This window comes from Hippopotamus amphibius, chromosome 13 (genome assembly GCF_030028045.1).
Source record: "Hippopotamus amphibius kiboko isolate mHipAmp2 chromosome 13, mHipAmp2.hap2, whole genome shotgun sequence".
Classification (NCBI taxonomy): domain Eukaryota; kingdom Metazoa; phylum Chordata; class Mammalia; order Artiodactyla; family Hippopotamidae; genus Hippopotamus; species Hippopotamus amphibius.
In genome coordinates, this window is record NC_080198.1 from 940,000 (window position 1) to 960,852 (window position 20,853).

At 62.2% G+C, this 20,853-nt stretch overlaps 1 protein-coding gene across 1 annotated transcript; it reads left to right on the plus strand.

Moving 5' to 3' along the window:
- Positions 1 to 1,320: 1,320 nt before the first annotated feature.
- MCM2 (minichromosome maintenance complex component 2) lies at positions 1,321 to 20,567 on the plus strand. The gene is made up of 16 exons (XM_057705177.1): positions 1,321 to 1,450; positions 2,038 to 2,270; positions 5,791 to 5,966; positions 6,048 to 6,308; positions 6,861 to 7,080; positions 7,239 to 7,446; positions 9,342 to 9,476; positions 9,761 to 9,952; positions 15,529 to 15,622; positions 16,358 to 16,608; positions 16,735 to 16,861; positions 17,298 to 17,410; positions 18,171 to 18,416; positions 19,140 to 19,322; positions 19,490 to 19,645; positions 19,899 to 20,567. Exons 1-16 carry the CDS (start codon positions 1,445 to 1,447, stop codon positions 20,007 to 20,009), a joined length of 2,712 nt encoding a protein of 903 aa, XP_057561160.1. The 5' UTR covers positions 1,321 to 1,444; the 3' UTR covers positions 20,010 to 20,567.
- The last annotated feature ends 286 nt before the right edge of the window (positions 20,568 to 20,853 follow it).

Consider the following 20,853-nt stretch of genomic DNA (forward strand, 5'->3'; position numbering starts at 1 on the left):
CAGCCCCACAGACACCGAGATGACATGGTAGCTGTTGTAAGCTGCTGGCTTTCTTACCTGTCTTCCTCCCGCGTCCCCTAACTCAGAGGTGGCGCTGTCACCCAGCTAGTCTCCTAAGCCAGAATCCTGCTGCCATCTTGGGTGCCTCCCTTTTGCTGTCCTCAGCCCCCACGACCAACACTCTATCTCCTGAGTACCTCCTGGATTTTTCCACTCCTCACCACTGCCCCAGCCGTGCCTGGAGCCCCATCCCGAATGCCTGTGCACCACACAGAAGTGTCTGAGACCAGCTCTGCCCTGACCGCCTGCCCTAGCCCAGGCTGCCTGCACCTGGAGGAAGACTTGCAGCACAGTCGTCTCTCTGTGTCCTTGGGGGATTGGTTTCAGGCTACCTGCAGATACCAAAATTCAGGGATGCTAAAGTCCCTCGTATAAAATGGTGTAGTATTTGCATATAACCTATGTACACTCTCCTGTGTATTTTGCCATTTCTAGATTACTTACAATACCTAAAACATTGTAAATGCTATACAAGTCGGTATAAATACACTGAAAATACTGTGTAACTAGTTAGCTCGCCTGTAGTGATATCAAGCTTTGATTTTTGGCATTTTCTGGAAATAAAAACATTTTTTTCTAACCACTCTGTTGGTTGAATCTGCAGATTTGGAACCAATTGTAACCGCTTCCAACCTGCCTCAATCTACCGCCACTCCTGGCAGCCTGATGGTTTCTCCTAAAACCCCCGTGGCTCTCCACTGCCCTCATGGAGCTCCGGCTCCCCAGAAAGACCTGGTGATCTTCCGGGACCTGGGCTCTCCAACCTCAAGTCTTGTCCCTGCCTGGACATCACAAGCCGTTTCACCGGAACTAGGCAAGTGCTCGCAGATGCCCACGGCACCCTGCTCTCCCCATCTCTGCGCACGAGGCTCCTGCTACCTGGAACGCCGCCTGCATCTCGGCCCCCTCGGGAGGGTAACCCCCAGTGGGACATCCCACGAGGCCTCCTGTCATCCCGGGCCTTGTGGTGCTCGAAGGATTCAGCCTGAGCTTTCGGAGGAGGAGTTGACATAACACAGTAAGACGACCTCAGAAAACAAGGCTCTGAGCCCCAGTTGCCTTGTCTGTAAACCGGCCACAGAGTGACCGAGGCCACGCAGCTGGCAGGTGGGGCTGGACCGCCCCGCCCCCGGCCGGCCGCAGCGCCAGCTCCTGCACCGCGGCGGGTCCCTCAGCGCAGAGGGCAGGCGGGGCGGGGCCTCGGGCGGCGTGGGCGGGGCCGCCCCTCGGGCCCCGCCCCCGAGCGCCGGCGTGACGAAAGCGGACGCCGACGTCATGACGTCGTGCTCCCTCTGGAGCTTCCCGGGCTCCGGCGGTCACGTGGGCCGCTTTTCGCGCGAAAACTGGTTGTTGTCAGCGGAGCGGAGAGGAGCGCGGCGCTGCGATGGCGGTGAGCGCGGCGGGGCGCGCGGGGCGCGGCGTGTGCGGGGGGCGCGGGGGGCGCGGGGGGCGCGGGACGCGGGCGGTGGCGGCCGGGCGCGGGCCTCGTGCTGCCGTCGGGCGCGTCTGCTCGGCCGGCGGGCCCTCACCCCGGCGGCCCGCGCCCTCGGGCCCTGCTCCTCGTGCTGCTCCTCGGAAGGCCGCAGGCCCGGCGGCTGCCCGCTCCTCCGCCAGCCCGGGTCCAGCCCCCGGGGGGGTGGCCGCTCTGCTGCCGCGTCTCCCCGGCAGCTGCTGGTGCAGCGGGGCCCGGGGGGGGGCGGGGACGCGGGCGGGGCACCGGCAAGCCCGCTCCCCTGGTGGCCGCCGTGGCTTGTCCCCGGGAGCACGAGGACACGGGGTGGGCCGCGTCGTGGAGGGGGTGCGGGCCCAGGGAGCGTCCCAGGCAGAGGGAAGGGCAGGTGCGGAGTCTGCGGGCCGCGAGGGGTGCGCAGGGTGGGGGGACGGGGTCAGCGGTGGAGAGCTGTCCCTGGGGGGCGGGGGGCACCGTGCAGGAAGCTGAGTTGGTCCTCTCCCCCTTTGATCTATCTCCTCTTGCAGGAATCGTCCGAGTCCTTCACGGTGGCGTCCAGCCCCGCCCCGAGGAGGCGAGGCAATGATCCTCTCACCTCCAGCCCTGGGCGGAGCTCCCGGCGCACGGATGCCCTGACCTCCAGCCCTGGCCGCGACCTTCCTCCCTTTGAGGATGAGTCGGAGGGGCTGCTCGGCACAGAGGGGCCCCTGGAGGAGGAGGAAGAGGATGGAGAGGAGCTTTTCGGAGATGGCATGGAGAGGTACGGCATTCAAGGCCTTGCTCTGAGCAGATCTGCAGGGGCTCCGTTGCGTGTCGGGCTGCCCCATTTTGGGTCCTGGGGAAGCGCATACATCGGAGCCTCCTTGCCTTTGAGCACATCTCGGTGCCGCAGCACGTGCCCGCGTAGCTTGCTCTGCCTTGCCTAGACCAGACCCTAAGGCCTGGGTGAGCCCCACCTCCGGGAGATGTGCACCGCAGGGGGTGCAGGGGGTCTCTAATCTGGGGCCACATCAGGGACCCCAGCTGGGAAGCACAGGAAGCAGGCCACCCAGGCTTTCTCTGCACCTTCCGAGAAACTGTGTTTGTGTGTGTGTGTGTGGGCGGGGGTTGACTAATCGTGGTTTAGATTCAGTTCAGCAAATGGTCATCGTGCCTGACCTGTACCAGACCCTGTGCTCACACTTACTAATACACGTGCAGACAGATACTGAAGGTCACGGAGGCCTAACGCTGGCAGGGGTAAAGCCCTGAGTGAGCACGGTTGGATTCCACTGGTGTCTAACCCCATGTTTACAGCCAGGGTCTGGTCTGGACGTTAGCACCAGAACTGTCTGAATGCCTGGAGCCTCTTCACTCTGGCTTGGGGGCTCCAAACTCGGTGTGTATGAGAGTACCGTTCAGGCCACCCCACAGCCCACGGGCAGGGCCCTTCGGGAGCATGAGAGGGACTTTCAGGGCGCCGAGGACTGTTTGGGTCTCCGCTTTAGGCCCAGTCACTCGGGACGACAAGCCTGATGTGCAGCCCATGCCAGACTGTGGGAGGAGGCGGATGGGGAGTCTGGGCAGAGAGCCCTGCACGGCTTCCCTGCCGTGCTCGTGGGGCAGTGCAGCAGCACGCCCTCCCCGGACGGCCACCCATCCACCCCCTCTGCTTCTCCTGCCCTTCTCGTGCGAGGACCTCTGGATAGAGGTATCTGAGGACTAGGTTTTGGTTTTGTGGCTTGTTAAAAAAACACAAACCTTACTGAGCTATGATTTTTATGATATAAAATTCATTTCTTTTAAGAATACAACAGTGCTTTTTAGTAAATTTTCTGAGTTGTGTGGCCATCAGCGCAATCCAGTTTTCTCCATCATCCCAGTAAGATTCCTTGTGCCTGATTAATCCCCATCCCCTCCCCCACCTCTAGGCAGCCAGTCATCTACTTCCTGTTTCCTTGGATTTGCCAGCACTGGCTGTTATCATAAGCCCGAAATGCACGTGTCCTGTGTGCAGGCTTGCTGGTTTACTGTGGTGTTCAGGGTCCACCCATGTTGGCGCACATCAGTACTTCATTCCTTTTTGTGGCCGAGTAGTATTCCGTTGTATGGCCAACCACGTTTTGTTTATCCATTCATGTGTTCTTTGTGATTTTTAGCAATCATATAGAGTGCTGCAGTGAGTTTTTTATGGGAACATAAAAGCTTTTGAATTTTTTGGCATGGCTTTTGAATTTTCTTGGAATGGAATTCCAGCTCCTAGGAATGGAATTGTTGGGTCATGTGATAACTCTATGTTAATTTTTTGAGGAGCTGCCAAACTGTTTTCCAAAGCAGTTGCACTGTGTTACATTCCCATGAGCTGTGTATACCATTTGATTTCTTGTTATTTTATTCACTTGTTATTTTCTGGTTTTGGGTGTCAGGTGGTACCTCACTGTGGTTTCAATTTGCATTTCTCTGATGATTAGTGACGGTGAGCATCTCTTCATGTGCTTGTTGGCCATTTGCATATCTTTGGAAGGTTTGTCTTCAGATCCTTTGCCCATTTTTTTCATATAAATTTATTCTTATTTATTTATTTGTTAGGCTATGTTGGGTCTTTGTTGTTGCGTGCGGGCTTTCTCTACTTGTGGCGAGTTGGGGCTCCTCTTCATTGAGGTGCGCGGGCTTCTCATTGCGGTGGCTTCTCTTGTTGCCGAGCATGGGCTCTAGGCGCGTGGGCTTCAGCACTTGTGGCATGTGGGCTCAGTAGTTGTGGCCCGTGGGCTGTAGAGCGCAGGCTCAGTAGTTGTGGCGCCCGGGCTTAGTTGCTCCATGGCACGTGGGATCTTCCTGGCTCAGAGATCGAACCCGTGTCCCCTGCATTGGCAGGCGGGTTCTTAACCACTACGCCACCTGGGACGTCTCTGTACCCCTTTTAATTCACAAATCGGACCCAGGTGAGGCCTGGAGGCTGACGCTGAACTACTGCAAACCCAACTACATAGCAGCCTCAACTGCAGTTTGCCTATTTAATCAATAATTGGTTTGCTTGACTTTTTACCATTGAATTGTAAGAGTTTTTAAAAAAGTTATTCTGGATACAAGGCTTTTATCAGGTGTGATTTGGAAATGTTTTCTCCTCAATCTGTGGCTTGTCTTTTTAATTTTTTTAAACGGCATTTTTTTTAGATGCACAATTTTTAAATTTTGCTGAAGTCTAACTTATCAGTTTTTTTTAATAGACCAGTTAGAATTTTGCTGAGGGAATTTCATATGACTTAAAATTCTTCACGAGTCAGACAGACACCTTTTTCTTGGGAACAGTTAAGAATTTGGAAGCCATCAGCCCAGAAATGTACCTGGTTCTGGGTTCTGTTTCTGGCATCAGTCGTATGGGAGTGTTTGTTCCGAGAGTGTCATTTGACAGAGTTATGTCAAAAAAAAAAAAAAAAGTTCCCCAAATCACCGCATCCCCCGGGAAAGGGAGAATTGGAGAGGACTGTCGTGCGGCCAGTGTGGTATCAGAAGCAGCTGGCCGGCTGCTGTTGGACTTACCTTGACACCCAGCTCAGCTGAGTGACTGTTGGCAGAAATCACATCAGCCCAGCCCCCCAGCCTCAGTTGTCTCCTCTTTCTGGAGGGTGATGTGTGCTTCCCCAAACATCCGGGAGGGGAGATGTGTTTGCTCCGGGTTGCGGAGGTCCTTGTTGAGACGTCAGTCCTTCAGACATCTGACAGGCGGTCACCTGGAAGGCCTCACCGTGGCTGGGAGGACGGAGCCGCGGATGTGTTTGGGAGAGGCTGGTTGGGCTGATGGGTGTGGGCCTCCCAGGGTCCGGGGCTTGAGGTGGGGAGCTGGTTGGCTCTGACAGCCCCTCTGGCTGAAGGTTTTGTAGGTCATCCCATTCCTCTTTCCTGCTGGTGCTCAGAGCTCCTTTTTCTTATTGTGGAAAAATGCACGTGATGTAGGGTTTCCCGTCTCAGGCGACTTTGAGTGTAAGTATTCACATTGTCGTACAACCGTCACCTCCATCTCCAGGACTTTTTCCCCCAAACTCAACCATGCAGGGTTTCTGTCTTGTGACAGGCTTGTCTCACTGAGCCCAGGGTCCTCAGAGTTCACCCGTGTTGCCGCGGGTGTCAGAGTGTCCATCCTTTTGAAGACGGCATCCTATTCTGTGTGTGGTCCAACCGGGGTTCCTTCCGGAGCCTCTCCAGGTGCCGCGGCCGGGGCTCCAGAGCCCTCGGGAGCCCAGGTCCTGGTGGGGTTTGTTTTGGGGTTTGGGGGCTGACAGGGTCCGTTTGGGGCCTCACAGGGACTACCGTCCCATCCCGGCGCTGGACGTCTTCGAGCCCGAGGGGCTGGCCCCGGACGACGAGGACGTGGAGGAGCTGACTGCCAGTCAGAGGGAGGCGGCCGAGCGGGTCATGCGGCAGCGCGACCGGGAGGCGGGCCGGGGCCTGGGCCGCCTGCGCCGCGGGCTCCTGTACGGTGGGTTCTCGGGGAGCCCCGGGGGGCGTGGGGTGGGAGGTGCGGGAGCCGGCCCTGAGCGCCCCCCACCCCCGCCCGCAGACAGCGACGAGGAGGAGGAGGCGCGCCCCGGCCGGAAGCGGCGGCAGGTGGAGCGGGCCACGGAGGCGGGGGAGGAGGACGAGGACATGATCGAGAGCGTGGAGAACCTGGAGGACCTGAAGGGCCACTCGGTGCGCGAGTGGGTGAGCCTGGCCGGCCCGCGGCTGGAAATCCACCACCGCTTCAAGAACTTCCTGCGCACCCACGTGGACGGCCGCGGCCACAACGTCTTCAAGGAGCGCATCAGCGACATGTGCAAAGGTGCGCCCGGGGGGCCGCCCTCCCAGCCTCGTGGCGGCAGGTGTGATGGACGGACGTGCGGGGGGCTGTCCTGGAGCTGCCTTCAGACAGAAAGGAACCAGGGGCCGGGTCTGGACCACGGAAGTCGTTTTCCATGGGCTGATAGTTGGGCAGACTTTACGTAAAAACCTGGCTCACCTCTTTGATGCGGGCGCAGCAGCACGTGAGGAGGCATGTGGCTCCTGCTTCCCTGCCGTCCCCGCCCCGCCCTCTTCTCTTCTGTCTGACCCGTTTCTTCGCGGGTTCCCTCCTGGCCCTGCAGGCACCCCGCGTGTGTGACTCCACTTTACCCCCCAGGGACTCAGATCCCATTTCACAGATTCGGAGCCTGAGGGCCTGGATCCCTCACTTCTCTGGGTCACGGCGCTACAGCGGCTGGGTAGACTTGGACGCGAGGCTGGGCCTCCAGCTCAGAGCCCAGGGCTGGGCGGGCCAGCCTCCCCCTTGTGCAGGGAGACGGGACCGTCTGCTCCGTGCCACGCTCAGCCTCTCTTCCCCTCCCCCACGCCTCAGAGAACCGCGAGAGCCTGGTGGTGAACTACGAGGACCTGGCTGCCAGGGAGCACGTCCTGGCCTACTTCCTGCCGGAGGCGCCGGCGGAGCTGCTGCAGATTTTCGACGAGGCTGCCCTGGAGGTGGTGCTGGCCATGTACCCCAAGTACGACCGCGTCGCCAGCCGCGTGCACGTGCGCATCTCTCACCTGCCCCTGGTGGAGGAGCTGCGCTCGCTCAGGTGAGCCAGCCGGGGCCTCAGGCATCGCTGGGGTTGGGGGGCTGTGGCCAGGGAGAGTCCACCCCTGGGTTCTGGCCTGCACGGGGTGCCCTGAGCTCGCGGGCGGGCGTGGGTCCGGCCTGCACCCTCCGGGCTCTGACGGCGCCTCCTCTCTGCAGGCAGCTGCACCTGAACCAGCTGATCCGCACCAGCGGGGTGGTGACCAGCTGCACGGGCGTCCTGCCGCAGCTCAGCTTGGTCAAGTACAACTGCAACAAGTGTGGCTTCGTGCTGGGGCCTTTCTGCCAGTCCCAGAACCAGGAGGTGAAGCCGGGCTCCTGCCCCGAGTGCCAGTCAGCCGGCCCCTTTGAGGTCAACATGGAGGAGGTGAGCATGGGGCCGGCCCCGCGGCCGCGGGAGCCAGGATGCAAGTGTGTGTTTGCCCACCCTGGCAAGCAGGCCCGTCCGGTCAGGCACGTGGTGTTCCAGATGATGTTACCTGAAACGTTGACGTTTATGGGATTTTTTTTAATGGCAGCGTCTGGTGAAATCGGGCCCCGGTCTCCCTTGGCTGCCCCTCAGCAGGGCCCGTGCTTTCCAATCCAGACCCCCTGGTACCTGCCTGTCTGGCCTCGTGCTGGGCGCCCCTGATGTATAACCGCCTGAGACACTGCTGTGCTGTCTTCACGAGGCCCTGCTGGAAGGCTCTGGGCCTTAAGACTTCAGGCATGTAACAGGCCTTTGCATGTGAGCGACTCCCACTGTAAAGGGGGGTCATCACGGTCCCTGCAGTGGCGCCCAGACCCGCCCCTGCTGCTCTGCTGCCTCTGCGCGCGATGGGCTCACCCTCCCTGCGCTAGACGTTGAGATGTGCTTGGCCAGGAAAAGCCTGGCAGCCCACAGCCAAAGCTGAGCTGTTTATTATTACTATTTGTATTTATTATTTATTTATTGGCTGCGTTGGGCCCTTGTTGCTGTGTGCAGGCTTTCTTTAGTTGCGGCAAGCGGGGCTACTCTTCATTGCAGTACGTGGGCTTCTCCTTACGGTGGCTTCTCTTGTGGAGCACGGGCTCTGTGGGCGCGGGCTTCAGTCGTTGAAGCATGTGGGCTCAGTCGTTGTGGCTCGCGGGCTCTAGAGTGCAGGCTCAGTCGTTGTGGCGCACGGGCTAAGTTGCTCCGCAGCACGTGGCATCTTCCTGGAGCAGGGCTTGAACCCGTGTCCCCTGCCTTGGCAGGCGGGTTCTTAACCCCTGTGTGCTACCAGAGATGTCCAAAGTCTGGCCTGTTTAATAAAAGTTCAAGTGTGCCTTGCCTTGGAGAGGGACAGCTGCAGGGCTGGACTCCAGCTGAGCCCATCCTTTTGCCCAGAGTCCCCCCACCCAGGTAGCTGACTCCCCCTCCCCTTTACAGGTTCCCCTCTCACAGGCGTTTCTTGAGACGCTTTTTGCCTAGGAGCGGAGTTGCAGGCTGTGCTTGCAGGGCACCTGACACATCAGTTAGCAGAGGAGTGATCATTACTCTGAAGTTCCCGGAGCACCTGCTGGGTGCCACGTGGTGGGGGGGTGCCCCTTGGTCTCCATCACACCCTGTAAGGCAGGTGCTGTTATTGGCCCTGTTTGGCCAATGAGGTCACAGGCTGAGGTCGCCCAGCCAGGAGGTGGCCCAAGGGGTTAGAACTCAAGCGTTTTGGTCCAGAGCGCGTGCTTTTAACCGCTGGGTCACGTGGCTCTCTTCTAGGCAGCGGGTGGGATGGTGGACGTTAAACTGCGTGCACTGTGCTGCCCTGTGACCTTGACAGTAAGCCCACCCTTGGTGTGACTCATCTCATGGGCGTTGGTTTGAGTGCTTTTCACGTGTGACGCGACGTCCCCCTCCCGGCGGGGCTGCGGCTGCGGTGTTCACACCCCCGTCCTGAGGGGCAGGCGCAGAGAGAGGGAGGCCTCGCCAGCACCACACAGTGTAGGCCCAGAGCAGCCCGGCTCCGGCGTCCCCGTGCACTGGCTCAGCTGCAGGGCGTGTAGCAGGGATCTGGCTTCTGGCAGGAGGAGGGCGTCCAGGGGGCGAGTGGCCAGGCTGGGGACCGGGCACTGTGGTGCTGTCGCAGTGGCTCGCCCCGGCCGTCTTGGGTTTTGCGTATCCTAGTCGATGGTGGGAACAGTAGCGCTGCTGTCCTTGTCCCTGGGCCGCGCACCAGGTCAGGTGACAGAGCTGGTGCTTGGACAACAGTGCAGGCTTCGCCGGGCAGGGACGGGCCCCCATGACCGTGTGTCTGTCCCATGCAGACCATCTACCAGAACTACCAGCGCATCCGAATCCAGGAGAGTCCTGGCAAGGTGGCAGCCGGCCGGCTGCCCCGCTCCAAGGACGCCATCCTCCTCGCGGACCTGGTGGACAGCTGCAAGCCCGGCGACGAGATAGTGAGTGGCCTGGGGCCAGGGACGTTGGGGCGCGTGCTGCAGCGGGAGGCGGGAGGTGGTCGGTGGCGGTCAGCTGTCCTGTCCCTGGGGCTGCGCGTCTCCTTGGGGTGGGTGGCCTGCTGGGCGCTGGGCTGGGGAGCAGCGTGCTGCGGTCCTGCTGGGCCACCGCTGTCCCGCCTGTGGCCTGGGGACCCGGGCAGGGCTTGGGTGACACCAGCGAGGCGGCGGGCCTGGCACGTGCTTCCGGCCCGCGGTGGCCCTCCTGACCACGCGGCGCCCCCCAGGAGCTGACAGGCATCTACCACAACAACTACGACGGGGCCCTCAACACCGCCAACGGCTTCCCCGTCTTCGCCACCGTCATCCTCGCCAACCACGTGGCCAAGAAGGACAACAAGGTGGCCGTGGGCGAGCTGACCGATGAGGACGTGCGGATGATCACCAGCCTCTCCAAGGACCAGCAGCTCGGGGAGAAGGCAGGTGGGGCAGGCGGGCGGGGCTGCTGCAGAGCGGAGCCGGGGCACAGGGGCTCGCCGCCCGGGCCAGCCCTCAGCCCCGTCGCGGCCCCCGGGTCTTGGAAGGGGGTCCCTTCATTGGACTCCCCATGTGCGCTCCGTCCACGTGCCTCGACGGGGGCCCTGCTCCAGGGGAGGAGCAGCCGTGGCCTCCCTGAGCCTGTGTCCTGCCCGCGAGGACAGGGGTGAGGTCAGGGTTCCTCAGGTTGTGCCGAGCTCGGGCTGGGGTGGAAGTGGGGAGCAGGAGCAGCTCATCCGGGTCGGGAGGTGTCCCCTGGCATCAGAGCTGCACCCACAGTCGTTTTCCAGGAAGAACGCTACCTTAACACAGGCAGGTTGGTTTTCCCGTTAACTGCAGGCATTTTTGCTGAAGTTGAGGAGACGGGGGTTTACGTGTCAGGATTACAGATACAGGTGACCCCCGGACAGTGCAGGGGTGAGAGGCGCCCACCCGCACACGGGTGAAAATCCACGTGTAAGTGGACCCGTGCAGATCAGGCCCGTGGTGTTCCAGGCTCCGCTGCAGGATGTTACGTTCCTGCTTGTAAAAGTCCTGCCGTTTCTGCCGCGTGGTCCTCAGGCTCCCTGGGGTCCTCTCCCCCTCCCCCTCCCCGCCCCCTCCCCTCCCCACTTCCAGTCCACCTGCGCTGCCGGGCCGCCCAGCTCTCCCTGACTGCTCTGCTGCGCCACGGCTCAGGTCCCTGCACCCCCGTCGGCCACCTTTATTAACCCGCTGAGGTTGGGGGCCCACGGGGGAGGCGGGTGCCCTCAGCCCTGGGAGGACCGGCGCTGCAGCTCCGCCGGTGCGCTGGGTCCTGGGAGGCCCTCCGGGCTGCGCTCAGGCTTCCCGCTGGGAAGTCAGACCTGGCTGTTGCCCTCCCGGGGCTGGTTCTCTGCTGGGGTCCTGGTAACCACCCACCCGCTGCCTCCCCCACCCCGCCAGAGGGAAACGCGTGCTCGTGTGATGAACATGTTTTCAGAATCTTGGAGCGTTTGGGCCGGTTTCTGAGGGTGGGGTCTCTGCGTCCCAGGCACACAGCTTGTCCGCACGCACACCTGACCTGCGGGGGTGGGGGGGTCCACGTGATTCTAGAACACTCCCAGCACCCACCCTCCCTCCCCTGTGACCTCCTGCCCGTTGTCTCTCTCTCTTTTTTTTAATTTATTTACTTAATTTATTTGTTGGCTGTGTTGGGTTTTCGTTCCTGCACATGGGCTTTCTCTAGTTGTGGCGAGTGGGGGCTACTCTTCGTTGCGGTGCACGGGCTCCTCATTGCAGTGGCTTCTCTTGTTGCGGAGCACAGGATTTAGGCGCGTGGGCGTCAATAGTTGTGGCGCACGGGCTTAGTTGCTCTGCGGCATGTGGGATCTTCTCAGAGCAGGGCTCGAACCCGTGTCCCCTGCATTGGCAGGCGGATTCTTAACTGCTGCGCCACCTAGGAAGCCCCCGCCCCTTGTCTCTTGCTCTGTTGGTCGGGGAGCGTGTAGCAGACCCCACAGGCCTGGATTTTGAACACGGCAGCCCCACGGGTGCCTTGTGCGCAGGCTTCTAGAACTGCCCGCAGCTGCCCCACGCAGGAGGCGCTGCTGTGCTCCTCCGCTGTGTCTGTCTGCCCTGGGGCGTCTGTCTGTCCCGGCCACGTTCTGGCGTCTCCAGGCAGAGCCGCACCGGGACGGGGGTCCTGGCTGCTCCACGGCAGTTGCTCCTGATGCCCCCAGAGCGACCCCTCGGGTGGGACGGGGTCCCTGCCTCACGCCCCGCCTAGCCCCGCGGGGAGGGCTGGGCCGCACAGGCCTCATTGCGAGTCCACTGCCTGGGTGGACGTGTTTACCGGCCACTTGGACAGAGACGCCAAAGGCTCCCTCTGCCGCTCTGGAGACAAGTTGAAGGGGTGACAGGCAAGATCCAGAAGGGACCAGGCTCATTGGAACCAGAGGCCTGGGCTGCGAGTGGGTGGCTGGAGGGCCCCGTCCAGCCTGCCAACGGGCTTTTCCCAGCCGGTGCACGGTTCTGCTTTGTTTTGGTGTTTCTGAATGTTTGAGTGAGTTTGTATTCCTTAGAAATGGGGAGATTTCATCTGAAGACGGGGGCACCCAAGTAGCGACAGTCCCAGTCGGGTGGCCTGTGTCTTTGGCAACAACTGACGTGCTGAGTGGGCACTGCCTTCCGACGGGCTCCCTCCCGTCTGCCCACCGCCCACTGCTGTGGTCTCTCCCGCCTGAATCACCTGCTTGCCGCCGTGGGCGCTGGGTTTCGTGGGTGCCGATGGGGTGAAGTGTTCGAGGGATGTGGGTTGTGCCTGGCGCCAGGAGTCTGAAGAGCGGACCAGGGACGCGCGCGGCCTGCAGCCAGCCTCGGGGTGCATTTCGGCGCCATGCTCGGTGTGATCGGGTGAGCCGCCCTGGCTGTGAGGACCGGGTGGGGTCGTGTCCGCTCGCAGAGCTGCCCTGAGGGGTAAGCGGATGAGCGACCAGGTGTGGGGTCTCTGCGGCCAGCCGTTACCGTGACAGATTGCTGCAGCTGGGGTGCCGGGAAGGGCCAGGGGAAGGATAAGCGCAGCTTTGAGGCGTCAGATGTTTCCTGTGCTCTTGGCGGCCGTGCAGGGGGTTGCTGTCCCGTCTGAGGGCAGCGGGCAGCACCCCTGAGACGGAGCGTGAGGAGCCGCGGGTCAGGTGCTGCCCCGTCCTCGGCAGCACGTGGTCTGTCTCCTCCCCTGAGAGGTGGAGGTCGCGAGGGTGAATGGAGTAACCCCTGGCGGGTCTGGGCTTGCGTGCGCCCGTCTTAGCGGGTGCTGAGCTGCCCCATCGCTTAAAGCAGCCGGGTCAGTGCGGGCGCAGCGCGCAGTGTGGCAGGGGCGTGGCCGCTCCCTTGCCCTTCAGGCCAGCAGGGAGGCCACGGGGAGCCTGCGGGCAGGATGCAGGCTGCCGCCCTTGCTCCTGGAGGGAGACGTTACCTCACGCTGCGAGGTGCCCGCGACCCAGACAGCTCTGAGAGATGGTCTGGGTGGAGGAGCCCGGGCTGGGCAGTCCTGGCATCAGGTCCAGGGCGACTGTCTCTCCCAACAGAGATGTGGGCTTAGTAAGGGCGTCGTTCCGTGGAGGGAGTGCTACGTACCCGCTTGGCACGGAGCCGCTCGCAGAGGGTGCTGTGTGTCGTGTTACCGATGAGTAACCTGGGACACGGGGGCCGGGTACGTAGGATGCCCGTGTGACATGGCTCCCAGGGGCAGAGCCAGGGTCTCTGCAGGCCGTCCGGCTTCCACCCCTGCTCCCGGGGGCCGCCCTCGGCCCCTCTGCGTGGTTCCCACGCGTGGGAGGCACGTCTACATGTCGGGTCACCGGGAGTTCCTGGCGACCCAGCTCAAGGCCCGGCCACTTCACAAGTCACTGCGGAAGTTGGGAGCCGTAAGCGTGGGGTGGGGTGGCGCCCGAGCGTCCTTCGCCAGCTTCTCCCGTCCCCGAGGTCAAGGCTGCTCCTGGCTCCTCCACGCAGCCCCTCCCGTTACGTTGACACAGAGTCAGACGTGGCGTTGCACTTGTGCCTACGTCACTATGTCTCTAGAAGCCTCTCTTTTTACTAAACCCGACCCCGCTACCGCTGTCGCACTTAGAGAAAGAACAGGCTGTTCCTTTAGGGTCGACGCGGGATTGGGCTCCGCAGGTACCTGATGATCTTTTTTTTTTTTTTTTTGAGAAGTTTCTTGCAGTCAGTGTCCAGGTAAGGTCTCTCATCTTGAGGTCCCTACTCTGTCCTTTCTCTTCTCACAGTTTTTTGTGGAAGAATCGGGTGGTCTGTCCTGGTGAGTTTTCCAGTCTGCACGTTGCCGCCCGCGTCCTTGTTCAGCGTGTTTCTCCATCACCTGTGTCTTTAAATTGTTCAGTGGCTTGATCAGCCTGGGGTGGATTTTTCTTTTTTGGGTGGGGGCCGAGGTGGACCTCCTGGGCTGCACACGGTGCCCGCTTGTCTCTGTGACGTGACGGCCCCTTGGCTACATCATTCCTTCGCTGGGGGCTACAGGAGGACCATCTTCTCATTCCAGCTCCTTCGTTTCTTCATTCGCTACGTGATGGCCCCTGGGTGGAGCTTGTGTAGGAAAGGCAGGGTGACGCGTGTTTCCCTGTGTTTATCAGTTTTCAGAATGAGTGGTCCCCCCCCCGCAATGAGCTTGAGAGTCAGTGCACGTGGTGGACTTGCCCTTGACTGTCTCTGGGGTTTAGCGCCATGGATACCACCTTGCTGATGCTCTGTATCGTGTTTTTTGCCAGCGAGCGTGTTCACACTGGCTCCTGACTGGCTGCCACGCCTGGTCACCCCCGGAGCATTCTTGCTCCGGTGTGAGGGCTGAGGCTCCTCTGCACGTTTCCTGCCCCCGACCTGGCCTGGGGTTGGCCCTTTCCCCATAGGCCCCATGGGAAGCGTGGTCTTCTTCTCGGTGGGAAATGGTACGGAGATGTTAGCCTCTGGCTGCACCGGCCTGGACCACGGGACGCGGGGCTGCCTCTCCTCGGGCTGGGTTTTGCAGTAGGTTTTAGTGGCAAGGAAAGAACCAGCACAGGTACCCATGTTGTGAAAACCGGCCTCTGCTCCTGACTTACAACATGAAACAAAAGCAGGTGACACTCCAAAAAAAAAAAAAAGAAGAATTAAAAAAAAAAAGCAGGTGACACGCCGGCAGGGCCCACGGTGCCTGGATCCTGTGTCCAGAGGGAGCCGCCCGTCGCACTTGCCACGTGACAGCAGGCAGAGTGGCTGTGCACAGGACAGGCTGCTGGACCCGCCCCAGCCCCAGCTCCCTCCGTCCTGCTTCCAGGGAACCCCAAGGGCCGCCCCTCCCCCGCCTGGTGTGCGGGTGGGGCGCCCCCCCCACTTTCAGCCTCACTTTAGGGGCTGCTGCTTCCCCAGCTCCCTAGACTGACCTTTGAGGGGGTACGTGGATGCAGTGGGCCTCCAGGGCCCTCGTGTGCGGGGTTGGGAGGCTGAGAAGAGGGCAGGGAAGCCATTTCTTACCAGCAAGACGTCTCTGACATCTCTGGTTTTATCTTAAAACTCACGTGGATTTTGAGAGATTCTTCCTCTCTCTTACACACACATACACACAGAAATGGAGAAATGTCTCAACAACTTCTCAGATGAACGGCTCAGCTCCCGGTGGACCCGCCTCCCGGCCGCCCCATGTTCTATGCTTGGCCCTTGTGGTCCTGTGGGAACCGGGCTTGTGCGGGCACCTCCCGTGGCGCTCACAGCCCCCATGAACTGGGCAGTGTCACCTCTCTTCCCTTTGAGGACAGGCCACAGAGCTCGGCGGGGTCTTCCTGCGTCTGTGTTGCTGGAGCCCCCCCATCCCACGGGCGCCTGGGCCTCCCTAGGGTCCTGGCTGGCTCTCGGGGTCTGTGACTCCGAAGAGCCAGCCAGGTACGAGGCCTGGAGTTGGGTGGGGGTGGGCACGGGTCTCGAGGCGGGGTTGGGGCAGCTGTGGCCCTGCCGGGCGCGCTGGGCTGGAGCGCGTGGGTGACGCTGCCATGGCCCCTCCCCCCAGATCTTTGCCAGTATCGCGCCCTCCATCTACGGGCACGAAGACATCAAGCGTGGCCTGGCGCTGGCTCTGTTCGGAGGGGAGCCCAAGAACCCCGGTGAGCAAGGGGCCACCTTCTCTGCGGGGGCCTTGGCGGGGGCAGCGCCTGGGGAGAAGGACACGCCCACGGGCGGCTCATTGTCATGGGGAGAGCGCAGCCCGCAGCTGCGGCACTGCACGCGGGTTTAAATGTGGAAACGACACACGCGTGTGTGTTTGTATCACATGCTTGTGTCAAGTCCTCAGAGGTCTCAGAGGGACCAAGGCCCCCACTGACCTCCCTTCAGGGCAGCTGGTCAGTGTGGGGGGAACACGGGCAGAACTCTGTGTGGTTGTTCAGATAGAGCACGCGTGTGCTGATACGGGAGACACGGCACTTTGTGACTTCGCGTGCTTCTTACAAGTGTAGCGCTCCCTGTGTCTGCTGGAGGGACTGTCTCTGACACACCCAGCTGCCCCTGGGTCGGCACGGCTTTGGCATTATGTCCTGTGGGTGCACAGAGAATGAGCGCGTCCTCCGAGGTCACCGTGTGCTGGTCCACGTGCTGCACTCAGCCGTCCTCCTGGCTGGAGAGCATGTGCACGGCCTCCGTGCTCACGTTAACCACGGCATCTGCATACGCGCCTCCTGGTGCACGCGCTTCTCTGGGTTCTGTGCTCAGAGTGGGATGGCTGGTCCTGGGCATTCCATCCTTTTCTAGAAAGACTGTTGCTTTGCCGTCCTCAGTAAGCAGGTGGGAAATGGGAGGGAACCCGCCCCATCCTAGCGCCCCCGCCCCATCCCTGCCCCCAGGCGGCAAGCACAAGGTGCGAGGCGACATCAACGTGCTGCTGTGTGGAGATCCCGGCACAGCCAAGTCCCAGTTCCTCAAGTACATCGAGAAGGTGTCCAGCAGAGCCATCTTCACTACCGGCCAGGGGGCCTCAGCCGTGGGCCTCACGGCGTATGTCCAGCGGCACCCGGTCAGCAGGGAGTGGACCTTGGAGGCTGGGGCCCTGGTCCTGGCTGACCGAGGGGTGTGTCTCATTGATGAATTTGACAAGGTGGGTCCCCGGGCTACAGAGGTGACATGGGCCGTGTGTGTTGGGGTGGGGACACGTGTTGGCGGGAGTGCTGGGGCCTGGTCTGAGAGACCGCGGTGGGCCCAACCCCATGTGTGCCGCGTGCAGATGAACGACCAGGACAGGACCAGCATCCATGAGGCCATGGAGCAGCAGAGCATCTCCATCTCCAAGGCTGGCATCGTCACCTCCCTGCAGGCCCGCTGCACTGTCATCGCCGCCGCCAACCCTATTGGTACGTGCGCACGACGGCCACACCTGGGGCCCCGGAGCCCGCAGCCTGCCCGCTGAGGCTGGGGGAGGAACTGAACAAGAGAGTAGTCCTCTCTTGTTTCCTGTTGCGGGTCGGGCTGGAAGGACCTGGGGATCCCTGGGCTTCCATTGAGGCGTGTTCTCAGGAGACGGGAGAAGCACCTAGGGCGTTAACTTGGGTGGGAGTGGTCGTCGGTCTCAGCCAGCAAGTGGTTGGCGAGCCCAGGCGCCCTCGCGCTCTCCTCCCTGGCTTGCGGCCAAGCGGCCTCAGGCTCTTTTAGCTCCTCCGGGACGCCTGGAGCTGCCTATTCCCTGCCCGTCACTGAAGCCACACAGGTTGGAAAGAACCTTGTGTGGTCAAGGAGAAAAGGGGCCCTGGGGAGCGCGTGTCCTGATGGGGAGCTGCCTTTGTGTTGCAGGTGGCCGCTATGACCCCTCGCTCACCTTCTCGGAAAACGTGGACCTCACGGAGCCCATCATTTCCCGCTTCGACATCCTGTGTGTGGTGAGGGACACGGTGGACCCAGTCCAGGTACGCAGCCCACGTCCCGGGTCTGTGCGGTGACTCTGGGGACCTACCTTGCGTAGGCCCAGGGCTGTTGCTGGCCAGGCTCAGGGAAGGACTGCCACGGGGACCGTGTGTTTTCCATGAGTTCTCAGTCCAGGGGCCCTCGATTTCTCTACTTTGCTGCCCCCTCCCCAGCCACCCACCCAGCACAGTCCACACTCCGCCACCAGCGTCTGAGTCTGCTCACGTCACGCTGCTGATCCCCGTGTCCCAGCTTCTCTCCTCTGGCTCGACGTGCTGGGCCCCCAGCCTCCACCCTTACAGCCACCCGCTTCCCCATCAGAGGCCACTGTCCTTGGGGGCACGGGTGGACCTGCCTCTCCTTACAGGCCTGCGTGCAGCCTCCCATCCCATCCCACTGGCAGGAAGTCCCCCGTCCCCATGAGGTCGAGGCCTGTCTCTCCCCCTGCCCCCTCCTCTCATGCACCCCCCCTCACCCCGGCGGGCTTCACTCGTGCTCTGTCTCGCCTCCCACGTCACGACTGGGGCTGTGGTGACCTCGGCTGGAGGCCGTCCTCAGGCCTCTACCCCCCACTCCTGTCGTGGGAGCCCCCGTCTGTCTCTGCCCTCGCCGGGGGGTTGCGTCCCAGCAGCTCCCGGCCCACAGCGGGCAGGGGAGCCGTGTCGCTAGAGCGCGCCTTATAGCGTTCGTGTCTGCGGTGAGTCGACCTGCTGCAGCTGGGCGCCGGGCTCAGCCGCTCCTGTGCTCTCTGTTGCGTCTCAGGACGAGATGCTGGCCCGTTTCGTGGTCGGCAGCCACGTCAGGCACCACCCCAGCAACAAGGAGGCTGCGGGGCTGGGGGGCGCGCCGGAGCCCGCCATGCCCAACACGTACGGCGTGGAGCCCCTGCCGCAGGAAGTGCTGAAGAAGTACATCATCTATGCCAAGGAGAAGGTCCACCCAAAGCTCAACCAGATGGACCAGGACAAGGTGGCCAAGATGTACAGTGACCTGAGAAAGGAGTCCATGGTGAGGGCCCGGTGGGGCAGGAGGGTGTGGCTGGGTGGGGGGGCACATGGCCGAGCCTCAGCTGTGTGGTCAGTGGGTCCAGAAGCACTGGCGCAGGAAGGCCTCAAGGACGTGATGCTTGCTCACCTGAACTGTCTTGTCTCCACGGAACTTAAATGCGCCCACGTCTGTGGGTCCAAGACGGGGACCGAGGTCTTTATTCTCGGGCCAGGGACTCAGGTCCGTGATGACATTGCTGAGGTCCCAGCCATGTGAGTGGGCGCCTGAGCTAGTTTTGGTTCCCTCGTGGTGGAGAGAAGGGCAGCTGGCGGGCAGGTGGACTGCAGAGTTCTCGTGGGCTCCTGCCCCTCTGCCACCTCATCAAGACGCCCTCCCCCACCTTCTCCCTCCATCACGTCTTTCAGAGCCTTAGCCTGGGCGTCTCAGAAACAGCGTGGTGTCCTCCCTGACGCTGCGCGGCAGCCCGGGTACCGGTGCCGGACAGCAGCACATACAGCCGCGCGCAGGCGCAGGCCCCGGTGCCTTCGGGCTCTGGGAGCCGGGGCTGGGGGGGCACCTGGCTGCGGGGGGCGCCGCCCTCGGAGGGGTCAGCTGGGCACCGCCCCGCCCCCGCCCCGCCCCTGCCCATCCTCCTCGTGCCGCGGGGAGGACGGAGAGGACTCGGTCAGGACGGGGAGGACCAGGTCGGGCGGGGAGGAGAGAGCTGACGCCGCCCGCTTCCAGGCCACTGGCAGCATCCCCATCACCGTGCGGCACATCGAGTCCATGATCCGCATGGCTGAGGCCCACGCGCGCATGCACCTGCGGGACTACGTGATGGAGGACGACGTCAACATGGCCATCCGCGTGATGCTCGAGAGCTTCGTGGACACGCAGAAGTTCAGCGTCATGCGCGGCATGCGGAAGGTGGGTGGGAGGGAGGCCTCCGCCTGGGGCGGGGGCGGGGGCGCGGGGCGGGGCGGGGCCCCGATGCAGGGCGGGGCTTGATGTGGGGCGGGGCCAGGACGCGGGGCGGGGCCTGCGCCTGGCCGTACTGTGGCCGCAGCGTCCCCGCCGCTCTGCTCTGCCCGCAGACCTTCGCCCGCTACCTGTCTTTCCGCCGCGACAACAACGAGCTGCTGCTCTTCATCCTGAAGCAGCTGGTGGCCGAGCAGGTGACGTATCAGCGCAACCGCTTCGGGGCGCAGCAGGACACGATCGAGGTGCCCGAGAAGGACCTGGTGGACAAGGTGCGGGCGTGGCCGGGGGCCGGCACGTCGTGGGTCCTGCCCTCCTCCCCGGGCCTGCCCGGGAGCTCTCGTGGCCTGTCCGTCTTGGCAGGTCGCCGTCTGGCCCGAGCTCCCCTGGGCCTCGCGCCTGCTCGCCCTCCCCGGGGTGGGGACAGAGCCCCCGCCCGCCGCGGGGGCCCCGAGCCGCCAGGCCCCGGGCTCTGGGCCTGGCCGGGCGTCCACGCGGCTCACAGCCGTCCCCCTCCCCCGGCAGGCTCGTCAGATCAACATCCACAACCTGTCCGCCTTTTACGACAGCGAGCTCTTCAGGATGAACAGGTTCAGCCACGACCTGAAACGCAAGGTCATTCTCCAGCAGTTCTGAGCGGCCGCCCGGCGCGTGGTCACCGGGTCGCTGCCGCGGGAGCGCGCGCCGTCCTGGCCCCGCGTGCGGGCCGGGATTTCCGCTGCGCTCCCGCCCGGGGCCGCGTTTCCAGTCCCCCCGGCAGCCGTCCATCACCTGCAGGAGGCTCACCTCGCCACCCTCCTGGGATTGAAGGCCCTTGTGCTCCGGACCCCTGGGAGCTGTTCTCTTTTGGCTGAAAAGAGCGAGCTCTCGGGACTCGCAGTGTTTTTCGGAAGTGTGTCCCGCAGGCTTCTCTGGGCTCCTGTGAGTAGAGACAGCTTGTGGGTCCTGCCGAAATGGGACCCTGTCGTCAGCACAGCCCTGTGCCCTCTGACGGCCCTGCAGCCTTGGCTTCTGCCGGTGGGAGGGGTGGGTTTGGGGTCAGATGGTGACGACCTCGTGATGAGGGTCATTGGAACTGGGCCACCCCATCACCATTGCTGAGATTGTCTGTTCTACCTGAGCCTTGCCTCATTTTCTTGTTTGTGTATTCAGTTCTTGTTTCTGTAGTTTTAGTTTTTAATAAAATGGAGTTAATCTAAACATCGGTCTCAGCTCAGTTGAACATCATAACCCAGGCTTTGCTGGACTTCCTGTGAAGGCCCTGCCTTCTTCTGCCTCTGGTTTTCTGCAGGCGAGGAGCAGGCTAGGAGAGCCGTTTTGTTTGTGGGTTTGGGTCTTCCTGAGGAATTCCACCGGCAGTTGCTGCCGGCGCGGTTTCCGTGGAGTCAGGGGACCTCGGGACAGAGTTTACACCCGGAGCGGCTGGAGGTGACCAGGTCTTGGAAGGGGCAGCCATGCTTGCCCCAGCAGGCGGTGCTCT

Bases quoted from the DNA above. Each gene is read 5' to 3' on its own strand.
- MCM2 (XM_057705177.1), top strand. The intron at 7,081-7,238 runs GTGAGCCAGCCG...TCCTCTCTGCAG, and splicing joins GAGGAGCTGCGCTCGCTCAG to GCAGCTGCACCTGAACCAGC. The intron at 9,953-15,528 runs GCAGGTGGGGCA...CCCTCCCCCCAG, and splicing joins ACCAGCAGCTCGGGGAGAAG to ATCTTTGCCAGTATCGCGCC.